General features: G+C 37.7%; 1 protein-coding gene across 1 annotated transcript in view; it reads right to left on the minus strand.

Annotated features, from left to right (window-relative positions):
• The window catches only part of LOC109097263 (ciliary neurotrophic factor receptor subunit alpha-like), a 152190-nt gene that overhangs the window by 93215 nt on the left and 38994 nt on the right, over positions 1-19981 (minus strand). Inside the window, exon 2 of the mRNA XM_042764679.1 lies at positions 8474-8555. Coding sequence (XP_042620613.1) covers positions 8474-8555 — 82 coding nt within the window. The remainder of the gene's footprint in view (positions 1-8473; positions 8556-19981) is intronic.

Consider the following 19981-nt stretch of genomic DNA (forward strand, 5'->3'; position numbering starts at 1 on the left):
ATAAATAAACAAAAAAAATACATATATATATATGCATTTTTTTTTTTTTTTTTTGCTTTTACACTTATTAGGATATCAAGCTGTTATCTTAGCAACATGTTAATGTGAAATGCTATTAATTTCAAATTAGAATGCTGTCTTAAACTTGAATGTTTAAAATGTTCTTTTTTAGTTTTATTTATTTTAAAGGAAATGAATCAATATGATCTCTTACTTACGGACACTGGATGGAGAACATGAATGGATTTTATAAAAACAAGGCCCCAAGAGTACAGAGATGATATCAAACAGGACACAACTTCCAGTCTCCCACAGAAATAAGAATACAAGATTATAGTTAATATAAAAGTGTCAAATTATAAATGATGATTCACATACTATTTTCTGTTTTGTCTGTATAAGGAAGATCAAGTAGTTTCTTGTACTTCACTCAAAAGTAAGTGTTTTTCACTCATGTGTAGTTAAACCTGAAGGACTTTTTTTCCTCTTGTGGGGGGAATGAATTAATTAATTAATTAATTAATTAATACATGAATGTTCATGAAGATCATTGGTCAAATATGGTGCAACCCCCCCCCCCCCCAAAAAAAAAAAAAAAAACCCCCGGAAAAAAAAAAAACAAAACAAATATATTAATGTTAAACAGAAGAACGTAAGTCTCTGCAGTTTTGAAACAACATGAAGGTCAGTAAATGATAACAGAATTAACTTTTTTTTTTTTTTTTTTTGGGGGGGGGTGCATATTTCTTCATATTTCATAGTTCATATTTCATCCCCAAATCTGATGAATAAATATGCATTATCATTTATTTAAAACATACTTTGTTTCTGGACATGCCCTTGACAGGATTCATACGATTTATTGCCTCATTTCCAGAGTTTAATTAAAGGAGGATAACACTGCAACTACGGAAGGGAAGTACACGGCCTACATCTGTAGCTTCACACGAAACAGCTGTTTCCTCAGCGCCGTGTGTAGCCATGCCAATTTTATGCTTTCCGTGTTGGGATTTCCGAGGAGAACATCTTAAGCATTGATTGATGCTGGGAAAAGGAACTTTATTGACAGAGGAAGTTTGAATGATTTATACACTGTTGTGAGAGGTTTATTTTTGCACATCTTCTAAGGTAAACAGTCCTCTAGACGTTTAACAAGCAAATGGTAAGGCTGAAGCTCATTTTCCTGAATAGGTCTTTATCATTTGACACCCAATGTAAGCTGTGTTTAGTTTAAATCTTTGAAGTGGTGCTAGAGCACCTTGAAAATAGCAGTGAAAGAGATATGTATTCCGAAGGGTGCTGACAGTTCATGCACCTGGCTTCTTTGACGTGCTTGAAAATCGCCATCGCATTCACTTTTATTGTCTCTTCAACCCTGCTGATTCAAGGTATGAGCATGTGAGATGGTTGACGCTTTTGAAGAAAACATAAATGCGCGATTGCACCACAAAAACCCATGTTAATTCTCTAGGGAGGCAATACGCACACACTCTCACACCTCTAACGAAGCCCAAGTTGTTGATGAAATTCGCACTTGCACACCAAAGGGAGCCTGGTTTTCTCTATTTAGGGAGGACAGCTAGTAGACAGCTTCCAAATTTTTTGTCCATTACCAAAGAAATGCCTGATCCATAATCACAGATTACCAACACTTAATCCTGGTTTTTAAATCACGCATTTTAAAATGCAAATATCTGAAAATCATCCATTTGCCTTAGATTTGTGTGCCAGCTTCATAATCCAGCAGGTCTGGACATGAGACACATCACTCAGCAACGTTATTCGTCCCACATTGCTATCCTCGATCACGATTCGTCATCAAACAGGGTATTGTGAGGCCCTTTAGGCCGCTAGAGACAAACAAGTGATAGATTGAATTCAACAGCCTCTCCACACTGAGCCGGATCGGAAGTGACCAGGACAATGGATGTTCTGAAATATATTTGCTCTCATTCTCACTTAGGGCCTCATGAATAATTAAACTGTCAGAGATGGGCTTGTCTGGACTCAATCTCACTGACTGATGACATAAAGCAAGGCCTGTCTGTCAGATGGAGGGATGGGGACGGGTTGTGTTCTGAGTTTAAGTTTAAAAATATCCCTCGACTTAGTCATCAATTCTGTTCAAAAGGATACTGTTTACATTTCGACCGTTCATTTCTATTTTTGTTATGTGTAAAACATTCAAATCTTATGTTAAATGAGGACAAACACTGAATATGATGTAGGCGGCCATATGGCCTTCTCGCTTAAATTTGTTATTAACAAATTAAATAAGGTGTCAGAAATGAAAGGTGTAAGATTTAAAAGGAAAAATAAACAAATAAATAATTTCATCATGCGTGTTCCAGCTCATTATAGCAAAATAACCAAACAAATGTCTTTCATATGGAAATGCAAACTATTTCCAGGTACTTTACTCTCTATTAACATTCCATTTACATAAAATATTGCATAAAAAACTGCACCGAATGTGTACTGACACTGCATGTGTTGTTATTTTGTCAGTTTACATGCTCATATATTGCAGTCCCTATTCCCAATGTTATGTGCAGAGCTGGCCCAAGGCATGAGCGAACTAAGTGGCTGCTTAGGGCCCCCATGGCCACCAGGGGGCCCCCAAGAGTAAATGAAATGTCAGCTTGATTTTTTTATTGAATTAATTTATTTTGTGATATATTGTGTCAATGGACAATGGTAATTATACAAAAATGCAATATTAAATAATTAAATAATCAATATATATCATCTTATTGTTTCCATAGCGACGTGTCCATAGACTGTATAAGGATGTGTGTCATAGACAAATTAGAATCAGATCAGAGTTTACTGTAGGTTAGTCAGAATCCACTCTGAACTAATTGTTTTCACATGTTTACAGAGTTCTATGCACTTGCAGATTTTCATTCATTTAAAATTTTAAGAAAAGTTTTGTTTGAACACGTATACTGTTTCAGGAATGACAAACGCAAGTATAAAAAATTACGCAAGTGAATTACGCAGCAGAACTGTTCCGCGAGTCATTGATACGATTGACACTTTAGATAGTTATAAATATTGTAGCAATGGACAGAATGAGCTATCTGACAAGCCGACGTCAAAATAGAGCTGTGCATTAAGTGATGCAGAGTAAATTCAGAGTAACAAACCTACAGCAGCGACAAGTCTGCTGGCTGAATATATTTAGCAGCTCCTACAGTTAAACATAAAATACTTAATGCATTATTATTTAATTATTGTACCATTAAAAATTAACATATTTATTCATACTTTAGTACACTTAAGTACAAAAATTTGGTATAATAGTCATTTTATAATAAATCCAAAAGCAAGACGTTACAAAAACTAGGGAATGTAAATGGTAACTGAGCTGATGAGTGATCCTTTGCTGCCATCTACTGTTTACAATGGTAATTTAATGTCTTAAAATCTTTAATCTTAAAAGTATTTGTTTTTTTTTTTTACTAGGAGACACATTTATTTATTTATTTTTTTTAATCTTTAAAGTTAATTTTACTGTATAACTTTAACTGTAGATTAAAAAATTAATATAGGCTTTATAATATTTTAAGTGTTTAAAAAATGTAAATGAACAGTGGGTAAAGGGCAGTTCTGTAAATGCATTGTCTGCTGGTTTATTTAGCTTCTTTTCAGTACACCACATTAAGTATGCCACTTAGTCCTGCAAGACTTTGAATGTTAAAGTGCAAATTAACACCTGACCACTCTTGTGGGTTTGCTAATGTTACAATTAAAAATCACAGATAGGTGAAAACATCGGTAAGATGTAAGCAACACAGCTACAACAAATAAAACTGATAATGGGTGAGTTAGATTTATAGCGTGCAAATAATCAAGCATTGACAATAATCAGTCGTATTGTCGGCACCGAGGGGCCCCCAAATAAAATTCTGCTTAGGGCCCCATAAAGGCTTGGGCTGGCCCTGGTTATGTGTAAGAGGCTCATGAAATTATATACTTTGACATTGACACAGGTGCAAAGTGTCTATTTGCAAATTACTTTCATCAATATTGTTTTCAAGTAGAGTTTATAGTTAAACTATATACAAAATTAATTACAATTTGGTTTGGGCTGCATGATGTACAAGAAGAACGTGGAAAGTCGAAAGTGAACCGCACTTCAGTTCTCTGTGTGCCGCTATGTCTTGTGCACACTATGCATTATGTTAATATTACATGTGCACTTCATCATCAGCAGTAGTGTGCATGTACACAATGAAGCACACTGTTTACTGTTAATTATCTTGGATAAACATCTTGATTCAGCCAGTCAGATATTAGGTTTAGGCTCGTGCTACTGTATGTTTCATTCAACTTGGTAAGTAGGAAGTTTCTTTAAAGTATAAAATTGAAAACTTGGAAACTTGGAACTTGAAAACATTTTTATGATATGTGGGCGTATGGCACCAATCAGTAAGCTCCTACACTGCATGAATATTACACCTACTTAGCAAATGTTGGCAGAGATGGGTTAAACACTGTAAATGATCCGCTATCTTTACAATCATACACCTACAAAACATATGCTAATATTATATAGCATTGTTTATCCTATGTAATTAGGATGGCAGGGGGCTTCTTTGTTGAAAGTTGAACACCTGCAAAGTTAACAATAGCATGCCATTCATGAGCATCAAGTGTTATACCTTTAAAGTCGGAAGTCAGACATTTAAAAAATATCCCACATCCATTTTTGGATGGGAATGAAAGAGGTGATGGAGCTTGAATAACATTCTTAACCTATCATTTCAATCTGTTTTAGGTTATGTAGTTAATTCTAGGAATGGGGTTATAGATAGGGTTAAAACTATGTTTGTTTGCCTGGAATGTTGCTCCATTCATTGAGGCCACTTTTAAGTGTGTGTGTGCGTGTGTGTGAGTGTGTGTGTGAGTGTGTGTGTGTGTGCGTGTGTGAGAGTGTGTGTGTGTGTGTGTGTGTGTGTGTGTGTGTGTAAGCAAAAGGCTTGACTGTCATCGCATGGTTTTGTTTGTGATGACTGCCGTCTAGATTAAACACGATCAGCTGACCAATCAGAACACACGTGGAAACAGATAAGCAGCTCTGCTGATAGATGACGTGGTGATCCCACCATGACATCATCGTATCAGTGCAACTGCCCTGCCAAAGAAACACATGCCAGTGACTTGGCATTATAGCGATGTAATCAGCTTTAGTGAGAGCCTTGCTTCAACAAAACTTAGGCTGCTGCAGGGGTGTGGGGGGATGACAACAGCATGAGACATCCAAGAAGATGCTTTATCACTCTCAAACAGTGTTCCCAACTGAAGCTACAGTACATCTGCAGTTTTGGCAGGCGGAGAGTCAGCAATCATTCTTTAGTAATTAGTCATTTAGTCAATTAGTCACTTTTATTGAAAGTGACTTGAAGTACACTATATAGAAAAATTAGTCCCTCTGGAAAAACAAGGAGGTTCTAGACCATGAGTGCCCAGTCCTGCTCTTGGAGGGCCAAAGTCCTGCAGAGTTTTGCTCCAACACACCTGCCTGGAGGACCACAATTACCTGGTTCAGGTGGGTTTAATTAGGGTTGGAGCTAAACTGGGTGCTTATCAAATGGAAGGCTGCATCCTACGGAGGCTACGTCCTTCCTAGTTCAGTCCTTCAGAGTCTTGTAGGCTAGAGTCCCCCTCGGCATTAAACTCTAGAATGAGATGCTCTAGTAAATGTGCGTGGCTACGTCAAATATGTGACCCTGGACCACAAAACCAGTTTTAAGTTGCACAGGGATATTTGTAGCAGTAGCCAAAAATACATTGTATCGGTAAAAATTGTAGATTTTTCTTTTTATGCCAAAAATCATTAGGATATCAAGTAAAGATCATGTTCCACGAAGATATTTTGTAAATTTCCTACTGTAAATATATCAAAACTTATTTTTTGATTAGTAATGTGCATTGCAACTTTAATGGTGATTTTCTCAAATCCCTCAGATTCCAGTTTTTCAAAAAGTTGTAACTCAGCCAAATATTGTCATATCCTAACAAATCAATGGAAGACTTATTTATTAAGCTTAATTTTGAAATATTGACACTTAAGAATGGTTTTGTGGTGCAGGGTCACATATCTTCTTGCCCTCACCGTCACGGCACAAAAACATTAATAAAATGTAGTTTTGAAAAAAAAAAAAAAAAAAAATGTATTACAAACCTTTATATTACTTTACTTTCTATTAATGCAATACAATGAATCACAGTTGTCTAGTCTCCTCGTGGCTTAAATTATTGGCAGTTTAGCATTTAGTGAGTAATTTACACCAATACAAAAGATAATATCTATCTTTTCATGTCTGAAAATATAATTTTTTGTCTTACATTTCAGAATAAATGTAAGATAAATTTAGGTCCTCCGAGGAAGTCATGGCCTAATGTTTAGAGAGTGGACTTGTAATCCAAAGGTTGCGAGTTCGATTCTCGGGCCGGCAGGAATTGTAGGTGGGGGAGGTGAATGTACAGCACTCTCTCCACCCTTAATACCACGACTGAGGTGCTTTTGAGCAAGGCTCCCATCCCCCAACTGCTCCCAGGGCGCTGCAGCATAAATGTCTGCCCACTGCTCCGGGTGTATGTTCACGGTGTGTGTGTGTGTTCACTGCTGTGTGTGTGCACTTTGGATGGGTTAAATGCAGAGCACGAATTCCAAGTATGGGTCACTTTCACTTTTCAATTTTTAAAATTCAGACAAGCTCAGTACTGACTTGTTTTTCATCAGTTTATTTTCATGAAATGGAATGGGTACAAAGGATTGTGGGTGATTGAAGGTCGCGGAGGATACATCCCATGCATCCTTCAAATTCAGCTGAATGAAGGACGCAAAACAAAGGCTGCCTTCCAAGGATCCTTCCAATTGAGATGGCCTTCAGCGACGTTTGATGGCATGGCAGCCGAGATATGCAGCCTTTGTAGGATGCAGCCTTCCGTTTGAGAAGCACCCTCTGTAGGATGTTGGCTGTCCAACAGCAGTACTGGACATACCTAGTCTGGATCAAAGTCACAATGGTGGTAGTTTGAACATACAAGCGTTCAGTTATGAGACAAGGTCTTTAACCACTATACCTCATCCCATTATCATCCCACCCTCAACTTTTGGTTATAAGTTAAAGCTGAAGGTTCAGCGGAAGCATGTTCATCAACAGTCCAAAAGTAAGGTTGTTTCGCAGGTATTGCAACTCTTCCAACTTTTTTTTTTTTTTTAATTTTACCCAAAGCTAAAGTCAAGCTGTTCACATTGCATCAGAGTATGCTTTGAATCCATTGATTTCAAAGGGGATGGTGCATCATAAGGACATAGAGCAGGGGTGGCAAATCTTGCTCCTAAAGTGCCACTATCCATAAAGTGTTTAGCTCCAACACACTTGCCAGGAAGTGTTCAATAAAGCCTTAATTAACTGGTTAGATGGGGTTAGAGATAAACTGTGCTGGAAGGTCACCATCCAGGAGCAGTACTATACACTCTTCACACAGAGGGAAAAAATGTTAAAGTCTGCTAAATTGTGATCTTTTATCATGCGACCAAAAGTTGAGAATCACTTTGCTGCAATTGACTCTGACATAGTCAGTTCATCCATTTAGCTGTTCCTTCTTCATTTTAAACTGTCTCACTATTTCCAAACCCTTAAAATGTATTGTATGCATTCCTTTCCACCAAACACTTTCTCCAGTGTGCAAGCACCATGAGATATGTTCTGATTGGCTGTGATTGTGTGGCGTTGCATAGCATTTTGCCTTTACCGTGGACAGACAAATTACTTGTTGATGGAAACAAGTTGCACCTGATTAGGAAAAACCACGTAATATGTTGTAGCATCCAGCTTGAATAATAACTCAGAAAATGACAATAGCTTTAAAGTAGTAGCTTCTGACGAAACAAGGATGTCTCGATAGCACTTCCACCCCACTGTCTCACAAAATGACACTGAATTGGAATGTAGAAACAACATAGCTGCTTATTCACCCAAGCATGAGAGAACCCATCACAGCCAGCAAGATAACATGTCTGGTCCAAACTTAGACACATTCATACACACTCCGAGGATTGCTTTGTTCTGGAGTTCTAGTTTTTGACCCAGTGACAGGCTAGTCTCTGTGTCTCCGGGCAGCTACTCTATGCATTAAGCAGCATTCACCCACACACACACACACACATTCACACACCCCTCCCCACAGTCAGGTGATACTGACCCTCCGCTCACAATGTGACTTCTCTTTTCCACTCCGACAGACAGATTGAAGGAGGGACACAAAGAAAATGACAAGTCGAAAGAAAGAAGACAGGACACATATCCAGAAAAGAACAAACTGATTCCTAATCTAAAAATAATAATAATAATATTAATAATTAGCTGATTTCATTATGCAATTGTCTTGTTCCTGTATAAACACATACAACGAAGACCTGCAACAGATGGAGGAAGGATCCAAAATGTGGACTTACCTTGCTGGCTGCGCCTTTGGGCATAAACCACCACCACGGCTGCAAGCACCACACAGCAGAAGGATGTCACAATGTTGGCCATCTGCGGAGACACACACAGAGGTAGATCGTGAGGCTTCTGGCCTGCCTGAGAGAAACTGGGTGGCACCGATGCCAAGACAGCATGAGGACAGTTTCCTCCTTCCTTCCCTCCCTCTCCCCTCTCTCTCTCTCTCTCTCTCACACAAACACACTCGCTTGTTTTCTTTCTTCCAGTGTCTCTGCCTCCTGATTCCCCGCCCCACTTCTCTCTATCTCCGTCTCTCTCTCTTCCCTACTTTACAGCATCTCATCAGTAGAATAAATGTCCTCAGGGACTGATACTCTCTCTGCCCAACTGGCTGCGGGATAGACAGACCTAGATGAGAAATAGGAAGAAGGAAAGACAATGCCAGACTGTTGGGATCCAGGATTGACCATCATAAAGTCCTTCACACTCTCTCACCATCTGGACTTCTATCTCTCTCTTTTTCGCTCTTTTTTTTTCTCACAACCAAACTTTTTTATAAACCAGGGGAAATTTTCTTTAATCAACAATTGCTATTTCAAATCTCCCCAACATGTAGGCCTTACACATTTTATATGTCTCCCGTATGTGACACACACATTTCGATACTTGAGAGGTAGCTTACTTCCAAACTCAATGGTTGAGCCAATATTGATGGCCACTCAAAGAAACAGCCTGACTGCACACAACATTATATCATTGAAATATGTGTCTTGATCAATCATAACGGTTTCCGTGACAGCCATAGATTGTGAACAGCAAACAGCCTACACTTCTACACTGCTAACCAATCAGAAATACTCTAGGCCTGTCAATCATTTTGAGTGTTCATGGATTTTTGAGAGACATTGAGCTGGTTTTGTCTTTGGAGGGAAAAGTTTTGGAGAGGGTGCATCACTTATAATCACAACTTTAATGGAGTACTAGTTTCGTCTAAATGTGCAGTGTGGAATTTCTGCACCACATGTGGCACCGAATGGAATTGCAGAATTGGTGTGTTGAGTTCATAATAAGATTATCAGACTATCATATCTTAGAAAATCTTAGCACAGTTTGAAAAATTCAAATCTGATCTTCACTTAATCTCATATATGTTAAGGAGAAATAATTGAGATATTAAAATGATTCCTTTAGTGATTTTATTTCCTATGGAAAGACTTAAAATCTAGACAAGAAACAACACATTGTAGGGTCAGGAAATCAATTTGTCTCCCTAAGCACACCAGAATGTAAAACACTAAAAAGAGCCCACAGTTGAAATAAACACAAAGAGAGGCTTTCATCAGAGTGAGACAGGGAAAGTTCATAACCAGAGAATAATAATAATAATAATAATAATAATAATATATATATATATATATATATATATATATATTTTTTTTAATATACGTTTTAATAAAAAACTTGTCAGGGCAAAATGTTTCAATGTTATACATATATAAAATGTATCTGGATGAATGCACACATAAAACCACGCATGGAATACAAGCATTCATTGTACACTCACTTGTTAAATTGTCTCCCATGATCCCAACAGTAGTTATTCATTAAAGTTAAACAGGAAATTATAACACACCCCATTATCGGGATGGTTAACTTGCTAAAGGAAATGTATACTCACTATTTATATATTTAGCATCGCAATCACAACACCGTCTTGCTTATTGTAAAGAACCTAGCTCACTAGCTGCAAAAGTTCTTGATTATTTTTTCTGGCAAGAACGTCCTCGTCTTGGCTGGCGTCGAAGAAGCAAGTGGGAGTGATGTGCATATAATATTTGCACAATAACTTTATTGATGTGGGTGTTTAATATTGTGGATATTTAGCTTTTGTCAGCTACTTATTAGGTTCTGATTCATGGGTCTGCATACTTAGTGTGTCTTTTATCAACACGCTGTATTTACCCAGCATTCGTCACTCACTAAACACAAGGTTCACATACATACAAGTGTGAAGACCATAGAGCAAACTATTTTCTTTGTTTGAGCAATGTCGCAGACTAAAGTCAATATTATACATTCTCGCTGAATAACGTCTTTGCATTTGTTTGTCTCTGTGTGTCGTTTATCAAAAATCCATCATAAACATTTCATGAGGTCATCATTTACATACAGATGACAGATAACTCTTTGAAATCAAGCATATGTCTGGACATTACTTGAATCTCGTTGCACAGCACATTATCTTTAGATGGTACAGTTGATAAATCTTTCAAATTCAATTAATTGTAGTTTTGTAAGTATATCCAAATTTAAAGCATATCCAAATTACTTTTCAATACTCCAGTTATCACTGCTTATAAAACCAAAGCTTTCCTCTGTTTCGTTGAGATTTTTGAGTAAAGCAGAGAAATGCTTTAGTCTGTTGACTGACACTTCATATTTATTCCAGCACTTGAGAAAAAAAAAAAAAAAAATGGACTGACAGGAGTGAAATTAAAATTGTATCTCAATGTCAGTTCTTCAAAAATCCTCCTCTTTCTGGCACCTGTAAGTAGTATTTAGCCCATTAAACTAGAGAATAATACATTTGATATCTGACAGCACAGGATCCTTTTCTTAATGACATCCCATGGCAATGCAGATTTTATAATAACGATGCTCAATGAGACCCATTTTGCTCGCTTTATCTTCTGTCTTATTTATTTATTAAATTCTTATTTATGGCCATATTTTTGCTGAACAGATGCATTTCCCTCACTGATTAATTAAAATATATAATTCATCGTCAGCACCGAATAATTTTTTTGCACCCTTCTCAGGTTCCTTGTGATGTCCTGTAAAATTTGCATTTAAATTGGAAAGCCTGAACTGAATACTCGCAAAGAAGGTATGAAGTATCACAAAATAGTACCAGCCAGGAAAATCCTGCCACACCTTTGACTGACAGATTGACGGAAATCGCAAATAATTTTTATTATCTTTTTTTGCCAAAGCATTCTCCAATATGAATCAATGTGGCCTAAAGCATATGGAGATTGGTCTACATGTTGAATACAAATAGCACTGCCAGTGGCAGTGAACGCTGAAAATCTTCAGTAGCATATCAATGCTTTCTAGCAGCGAATACTGTCTCCCTAGAGTTGCAAAGACAAGACATAAAACATTTATCTTAAATAGCTCAGCATTACATGTATGAAGTAAAATTTGTAGACCAGCATTAAGAAGTGTAACACTGGCAAATCAGTTTCAAAATCCCAATATCACTTCTGATACACCGAAAACAAAATAAAATGATTTTTCCATTTGAAAATAAATAAATAAATAAATAAATAAATAAATAAATGAATGAATGAATGAATGAATGAATGAATGAATATAATTTGAATTTACCAACCTTAATGCCCTTTTTTTCTCATGAAGTTAAAATCAGATGCTGCATTAAACCATCTCTTTCTTAATCATAGTCATGAGGCGAGAAAGGATTGTGAAACTAGTCTAATGGCACAGCTTTAAGAATGTTAATTGCCAAATAAAATGCTGATGCCTAATTTCATATTTCAATCAAAATAATTTCAGATTTTTCATGAATATTCAATATTCAGCCCTAAATGTGACTGTACATCCAAAAATCTCAATCAATTTTCTACAAAGGCCAAAGTTTTCTTACTCACACACACACACACACAAACTCTGAGGTCATATCCTGTAATTAAAGTTTTGTATCCAAGACCCCTCCTGACACTAATTCCCTCCATCAATCCAGTCGTATCAGAGCACTCTCAGATTAGCACCCATGCAACAGCGCACATGGCACACGGCCATGCACATACAGCCAATAGCCCTGATATTTCAACCCGTCACATCACCCCTAATCACATGAAAAATGCAATGTCAATCCTGTCAAAGCCTGTGGGGCAGTGATCTTCAGGCTGCTGTGCTGGTGTTATTTTAAAAACAGGCCAATGATCAATACTGGATCAGTGCTTTAGAGCTTTGCTACAACACATCCAGTTTAGTTGGCTGGCATCTGTGTTCAGTAAAAATATGCGTGGGGGAGAGTGTTTAGATGAAGGTAGGAGAAAATCTGCATGAAAACATCCAGACAGCTCATAAACCAGTTTTAGAAGTACATTAGAAATACAATTCATACAAACAATTATTCTTTTAAGATGCATCTTTTTTTCTGAATTATTTATTTATTTATTTATTTACATTTTTGTGGTATAAATGAATACATAATAGCAATAAAAAAATCAGCTTGATACTAAGTAAAATAAAAAAATGGCATATTAAAAAAATATAATTATAAAAAAAAAAAGTTTGACATGATCAATTATTATCTTTTAGTTAGAAAAACAAATAATACACTAACAAATCTGTTTCACTGCTCATTAATATATATATATATATATATATATATATATATATATATATATATAATATAGATATATATATATATATATATATATATATATAATGAGCAGTGAATCTAAACTATTTATCTTGGAAACTTTTATTATCACTGTTCTGCTTACTGAATATCCAATGCACAGTGTTCATTTATGCAGGGCCACTCACTTTTTGCAATCTAATCACGGACCCAATGTGTTCCTAATGCCAGGTTAGCACAGCTGTATTTTAAAGCATGCAGCATGAAGAGTTTATCATGCATATGGCACCTTTAACAATTTATGATAAAATAGTGCAGATGGACCTATGCAATGAATATTCATCTGTCAATGCCGTTAAGTGCTTTATGACTATATAATCCAATCTGAATATGCAGGCCATCATCAGAATCAGTTTATAGGCTGCAATACCGATTGTTAGGTGTGATTTTACACCATTTGTCTCTGCCATTACACTCAAAAAATAGCTTGTTGGTCTAACTTAATAAAATTATGACGCATATTTCCACGCGTTTAAACTGATTTATTTGAACTTAAATTAAGTTAAATGTACTGATGAGTAAAATTCATGCTAATTTAATGAGATCAAACCAATTTCATTTGACATATTCTGTGAGTGTTCCCTGAACATAATTCACTCTTGTTGATCCAACCAGTGTTGTTGCTGTTCAGACTGGTGCCTTCGTGCAGAGTTGCATGAGTTTTCTGCATTTTTATGAAAATGGAAAGGCCTGTTAGAGTTTAAGTTTTTAATGTTTAGTTATTTTGAACATTTAAAAGAGTTCAAACAATATAAACATTTTTTTTTTTTTTTTTTTTTTTTGGTTTCCATTGTGGTGAAGAGTGGAGCTTGTGCTTAGGTTGTCAATAGCTGTCATACATGCACGTAAATGTTCTATGATCGTTTGATTGTGAAGGATAGAAATGCTGACAATATAGACTGTGTAAATCACATGCTGGCCCTCAAACTGATTTCTTTTATTTATTCTTATGAGAATGTAACAGCCAACATAACACTTGCTAAGTAAAATTTTTGTAGCATGCAAGTAATGATCAAATACCAAAAATAACTAAACAACAAACTTTAATAAAGAAAGTCTTTCACTTTACCAAAAACACATTAAACAGCACTTTATTTCAACATTTATTCTCCTGGTCTATCCCTATGCAAAGAATGCTGGGAATTAGAAATTCACAGCCCAGTTTCAGTCAATGCAACCTAAATGATTCATGTAGGCCCAACTTAACTTCAATGGTTTAAGTTAACATTTTACAAATGTAATATAATTGAATATGATAAAATTGAGTGCAAATGACAACTGAATAAAAAAAATAAAGATTTATGTTGTTTTAGCTTATTTTAAGTAATACTAGTGTACTAGTCTGCATGGCATGTATCAGTCCTTCTGCAAATGTAAGTAAAAAGTCCCACTACAAACTGCATGCTGCTGGTATTTACCCAGAATCCCACTTTGCAGTAAATACGTAGTTCATATTCTAAACGAGCTATTAAAGAGAGACTCATCTAGCTGTAAACAGAGCTCTATGTAGGAGCTAAAAACACTCTATTTACCTTTTTCCACAAGAACCTTAAAAATGCAGCACCCATGAATAGACCCTTCCTGCTTTGAGCCCGGTCCTTACCCTGGCCACCCTGTGTGCTAACCACACTGAGCCAACTGGGACATTACAGGGAGACTAAATAAGAAGACACCCTATAGTGGAATGCACACAGGATGCTTTTACTCTCTGTAAGAGGTTTGTGTGTGTGTGTGTGTGTGTGTGTGTGTGTGTGTGTGTGTGTGTGTGCGCGCACTGGCTTTACTGTGTGCGTTTGTGAAGTACTGGATAAGGATAGTGTTGTTTACATCATTTAACCAATGGATAAACAAAAGAGCAAGTGTTAAGGTACTAGTATTCAGTACTTCAAATATATTTTAAGGGGTTTTATTTCCGAGAAGCAAAAAGGCAGATTTTATTGGGTATTTAGACATTTGTTTGGAAATTTCAGTTTTTCCCTTTGAAGCAGATGGACTTGAATGACTAAAATGTACCTTGGTGGCCACCAAGTGGACTGGCTATAAAAAGAATTTTGATATCATCAAGTGAAGTCATAAACTCCCATCTCATTTTTTGGAATGAATAAGTTCTGCAGGCATTACTCTTGCTAATGTCTGTGGGCCCAAAACACATCAGTCTTTAGAAAGTCTTCACTGAGCAGGAGCGGTACGGGGTCTCTTGACAGTGACTCAGTGATCTGTGACTTGTGATGTAATTATCCTTTTTCCATCGGTTTACTGGCCTAAAGAGGACATCTGTCATGCAGAGCCCTGGCTAATGGTCTAGGACACTCTGTTTCTCTCTTTCTCTCCTCAGATTCAGAGACAAAGGCAGAACTTTCAGTCTTCAAAGGCTTTTAGTAGATCCACTGATCGCAGGTCATTATCATCCAAGTGACTGTCCAATGAAAAAGCAGAATGCCTTCAATTGCTCTACCCGTCCTTGGCATCTCATTTTTCAGATTGGATGGTATTTATGCTTAACCACATCACCCACAGCCACAAGTGAAAAAGGTTAATTTGTCAATGTAACAAAGGCTATAAATACAAATAACAGTGCTTGGAAGGGAAACAGATGTTTGACAGAGTCAGCCATTCAGATAGTTCGGGTTCAAAGGTTCCAGCTGACAATTGACGGGCGGAATGCCCTGTGGTGGTACATGGGTCTGCCTCTGCCACCTCTGTGCAAAAGCAACATCTGTTTCTCAGACAAACTGCTGAAACTGAAGCCAACTGTTTACTATGCTCTAATGATGTGAGACACTGAGCAAGAAATGTGGAAAAGTCCCAATGTAAGGATCTCTTAAGCTTTAAAGAGAAGACGAGAAAGACCAGGATAAATAAGAGAGAGAGGAGAGCATCAAGGTGACAGGTGGTTAGCCCTGAATCCAGAGCGTTTTTCTGCCCACTCGCAAAAGAATTATTTGCCTCCAGGAGTCCTTCAAACCAAAATACCACAGTGGTTTTGTCCTTCTCAGATCGTTTCTTTCCATGGGTCTGGCAGATGTCAACCATGAAACCTCACCACTTACTCAGTTCTCAGGCAGTGTAGCTCTCTTTTTTTGTCCAGAGGACCAAAGAGGCCAGAAACCGACAACGAGTGAAATTTTAGTGTAGGTACAATTTAAAGAGAAAGAAATTACCAATTGTATGTAGGCTTGGGAGGTTGAATATTTGATCTAGGAACTTAAAGGTTGACAGATGAAACTCTACATGATTGTGTTATCACTGTGTCCATAATCAACAAACTTAACCCTTGGTAACAGCAGAGGAACTGTCCCCATAATGCATGCTCTACAGTAGCTTCAAATAAAGAATGTGCTAAATAAGCTGCTTTTTACACTGGACATCAAGTGGTGACCCAACATTATGGTTAGCACAAACCATGTTTATTGTAAGCGAACCCATACTTAGTGTAGTCTGGGTTGCATTTTTTTGACCTTGCATAGGTTTGTTCAAGGTTTTTAAAGATAATGGTATGTCACACAAAACGGCCTTAATCTATTTTTGCAATTTTCGGCAAGGCACAAATGAATTTGTGCAAAAACATAATAGAGTTTGTTTGGAAACAACCACCCTATCAGAAAAGACCTACAAATAATATCTGTGCTGTGACCCATCAGTTGAGAACCACTGTGCTCATGAGCAAATTATAGTCACAAAAAAATGTAAGAATGTTAGTGTGGATGCTCTAGTGTTATGTGTACCAGGATGTACTATAATCTGCTTGGTGAACTCTCTCCTTTCACACCTTCATGTTCACACCCCAGAGGCTGGTGTCCAACAGCTAGCTGAACACATTGGAAATTTGCCCAGGGGCCTTGTGTGAGCTGTAAGGCAGGGCCCTGGTGAGGTGCTCCTCTCATCACCACTCTGACAGAGTCATTAGGATTCCATTCCCAGCTTCCTTCTCCTCTCAGTGCTCATTAGCCATACAATCAATTAAAGCCAGTCTACACTCACATCGTCTTTCCTTGCCAGGTACTTAAATTACACATGTGGGAGAATATTACACTGAGGTGGTTGGTCACTTTCCTGCACTCTGAAAAAAGTTTTTTTAGCTTCATGATATGAAGGAAAGGTGAGTGGATGCAATGAAATGAGTGGAATCAATAAAAGTTGCAGCTTTTTCAACTAAGACTTGATGAAAGTTCAGTAAAACCATCAAAAGAGTTGGTCAAATGATACCTCAGACAAAGGCCATGACCAAAATGATGCCCTTTATGTGAACTTACAGACTCATGGCCATTATATACCAAATGGGAAACCCAGTGGTCTTTATGACTTCATGGACAAACAATGGTTGTTTGTGTGTGTGTCAATGGGGTCATAAAGACCTCTGGGCATCCCAAAAGTTAATTTGTGGCTCAAAAGGGTGCCTAACGGTGTCTCTGTTACACGGTTGATGCACCCACAATGTGTTCTTTTGTTAAGATTGCACTGGTGTGGACTTCACAGTGTGAAGTCAAATGAGGCAGTCGTGGCCTAACGGTTAGAGATTTGGACTTGTAACCCAAAGGTCGTGGGTTTGAGTCTCAGGTCCGACAGGAACTGTTGGTGGGGGGAGTGAATATCCAGCGCTCTCTTTCACCCTCAATACCATGACTGAGGTGAGACCCCTGAGCATGGCACCAAACCTCCAACTGCTCCCTGGGTGCCACAGCACATTGCTGCCCACTGTTCTGGGTGTGTGTGTGCACTTAAATGCAGAGCACAAATTCCGAGTATGGGTCACCATACTTGCCCACACATCACTTCAGTATCATTTGGAACATTTGGTAAAGTTTGCTGATGTGAAGTAAATACAAATTGTTTTTCAAGCCATTGTGTATGGTCTTTGCGGACAGTAATTGAACAATGCCTTGAGTTTCAATTCAGATTTCAAGATCACAAACAACATCCTACTAATTCAACACAATTACACCACCAACCTGGAAATCGATGTGTGTAGTTTTCACTCTGACAGAGTCTATCAATTTGTGCTGACAGAGACACACAACTCTCTTGCATCACTGAGTGCAACTGCTGTGGGTCTTTTCACCATGATGGGTAACTCCTGACTCGACATCACAAAGATATTCATCAGCAAACTCTTTGCTGTGCTGGACCGTACTGTAGAGTGAACTACCGAGTCTGCCATCAATTAAACTGTTGCCATAACGAACAATGGGTCTGAAGCATGCCAGAAATGTATTGAGAAGTCGTGCTTCTGGAAGACAGGAGGCCACAGTGCAGGTAAATTCTGAAAGTAAAGGACACTTCGGCACAAAGGAGCCTTAAATTCAGTCACTGAAACATATTACAAGTTGATTCAGTAGACACTGACAGTTCTTCCTCTGAGAAAAAGAGACCCAGATCATGTCTTGCAGTCCTCCTGTCCCTTTGAGTCAGTCATGCTGCATAATAGCCTCTCTCTTTTTGAGTACCAAGCCTTCCCAAGTGACAGGTGTTTGACTTAATATGCCCACTCCAGCTGAGCTCCGGCTCACCAGAGTGCAATTGACAATTACATTTCACACATATTGGAGAAGGCCTGTCTGAAAAACTTAGAATTAGGTTATTGAGCCGCTAACTCTTATTGTCATTGCTCTCAAAGTCAAGCTGGTGGTGTAGTCTCCCATTTATTAACGGCCATATCATAGAATGGAACACCACCAAAATTGGAAATGACGACATGCATCAGAAAATAAGTGAGAGATCATCAATACTGATATTTTGTCCACACAGCTCTGTTGAGTTTTGGGGAGTGTCAGGCCACTTCTGTAATCTTGTTCTGCCATGTATATTATGACTGAACTTAGACAAGGCGCCTGGCATGTTTGCATTCAACCAAAGGGATGCAACTCAGCAAAATCTATAATTGCTAATAGCATGCTAATAGGGAGGGATAATGGAGTTTATTTCTGGGGCCACTTCTGTGCATCTATTGACTACGTTCAGCAGGGATAGCCATGCTAGCTAATCCTTACACCACCTTTCCTTGGCCGCCTTCAGTCTGTAGGCTAATAAATGATCAGCTTCAGTGAGTTATTGATCTTTTTTGCTCTCTCATGTTACTCAGAAAGGTCTTTTTCAGAATAGGAAAATTAGAGAGAGTGAAAGTCTTATCATTTGAAACAGGAGGGATATTAGCATTTTGATGATTTGAGGTGAGTATCAGCCTTTCCTTAAGAGAAATCCAAAAGGCATAGATTAGGTATCTCTTATATCAAAAGAGTGATGCTTAAGGTACAACATGTTTGATGCACAGAATAACTTAGTTCTGAATAGTGCTTTTTAAATGCCTTTTTTGTTGCAATTACCAACCATGCAGAAATGACATTGATTACAAGGTATGCAAATATTATAATAACCAAACAGCTCTGTTATATTTGTTTACCCTGATTGTCTAACACGTCTGCCATTACTGGCAGAAAGCCAAGAATATCTGAATAAACCTTTTCCCCTATTTCTTCCTGTTTGGTCAGTAATAAACACCACACACAAGCAGAGCTGTTGCTGTCATGTTGAGCAAAATCAGCTCACAGTGCATTAGCTGCTCTATCGGAGAGAGTATTGATCCCCCCGAACATGGTTTACAGCTACAGAAAGAGGACGAGGGGAGGGAGGAAGAGGAAATGCTTGCATTTTGCTTCATATCCTGGCTTAGAGCCGGTGACTTGGCTTGGCTGTATTGCATAACTATAAACATTTGTAAACAATTTCTGTGAGTGGAGAGCTACGTAGCAAACTGGGTGTTTTTATGTGATTGGCTGTTGTTGTCTGTATGATAACATGGTTCAAGTACAAACAGCAAATAGCACATAGCCTTAACTAGTTTTATTTCACTTGGCAAATGCTGATCACAACTGCTCATTGCTGGAGGTAGCAAACATGATGGAAGCTTAGAAACTAGGTACAAAAAAAAAAAAAGTTAATGACAATGTTTCCTCAGAAATTCTAGTTTATTTCTGTGATATGATGTAACTCCTTTTTTGTTCCTTATTGCCGCTTCCACACCCTTGGCATGAAACTGATCGATACAATACAAACTAAAACGTTGGTGTGATGT

This window comes from Cyprinus carpio, chromosome A10, assembly GCF_018340385.1.
Source record: "Cyprinus carpio isolate SPL01 chromosome A10, ASM1834038v1, whole genome shotgun sequence".
In the NCBI taxonomy this organism is placed as follows: Eukaryota; Metazoa; Chordata; class Actinopteri; order Cypriniformes; family Cyprinidae; genus Cyprinus; species Cyprinus carpio.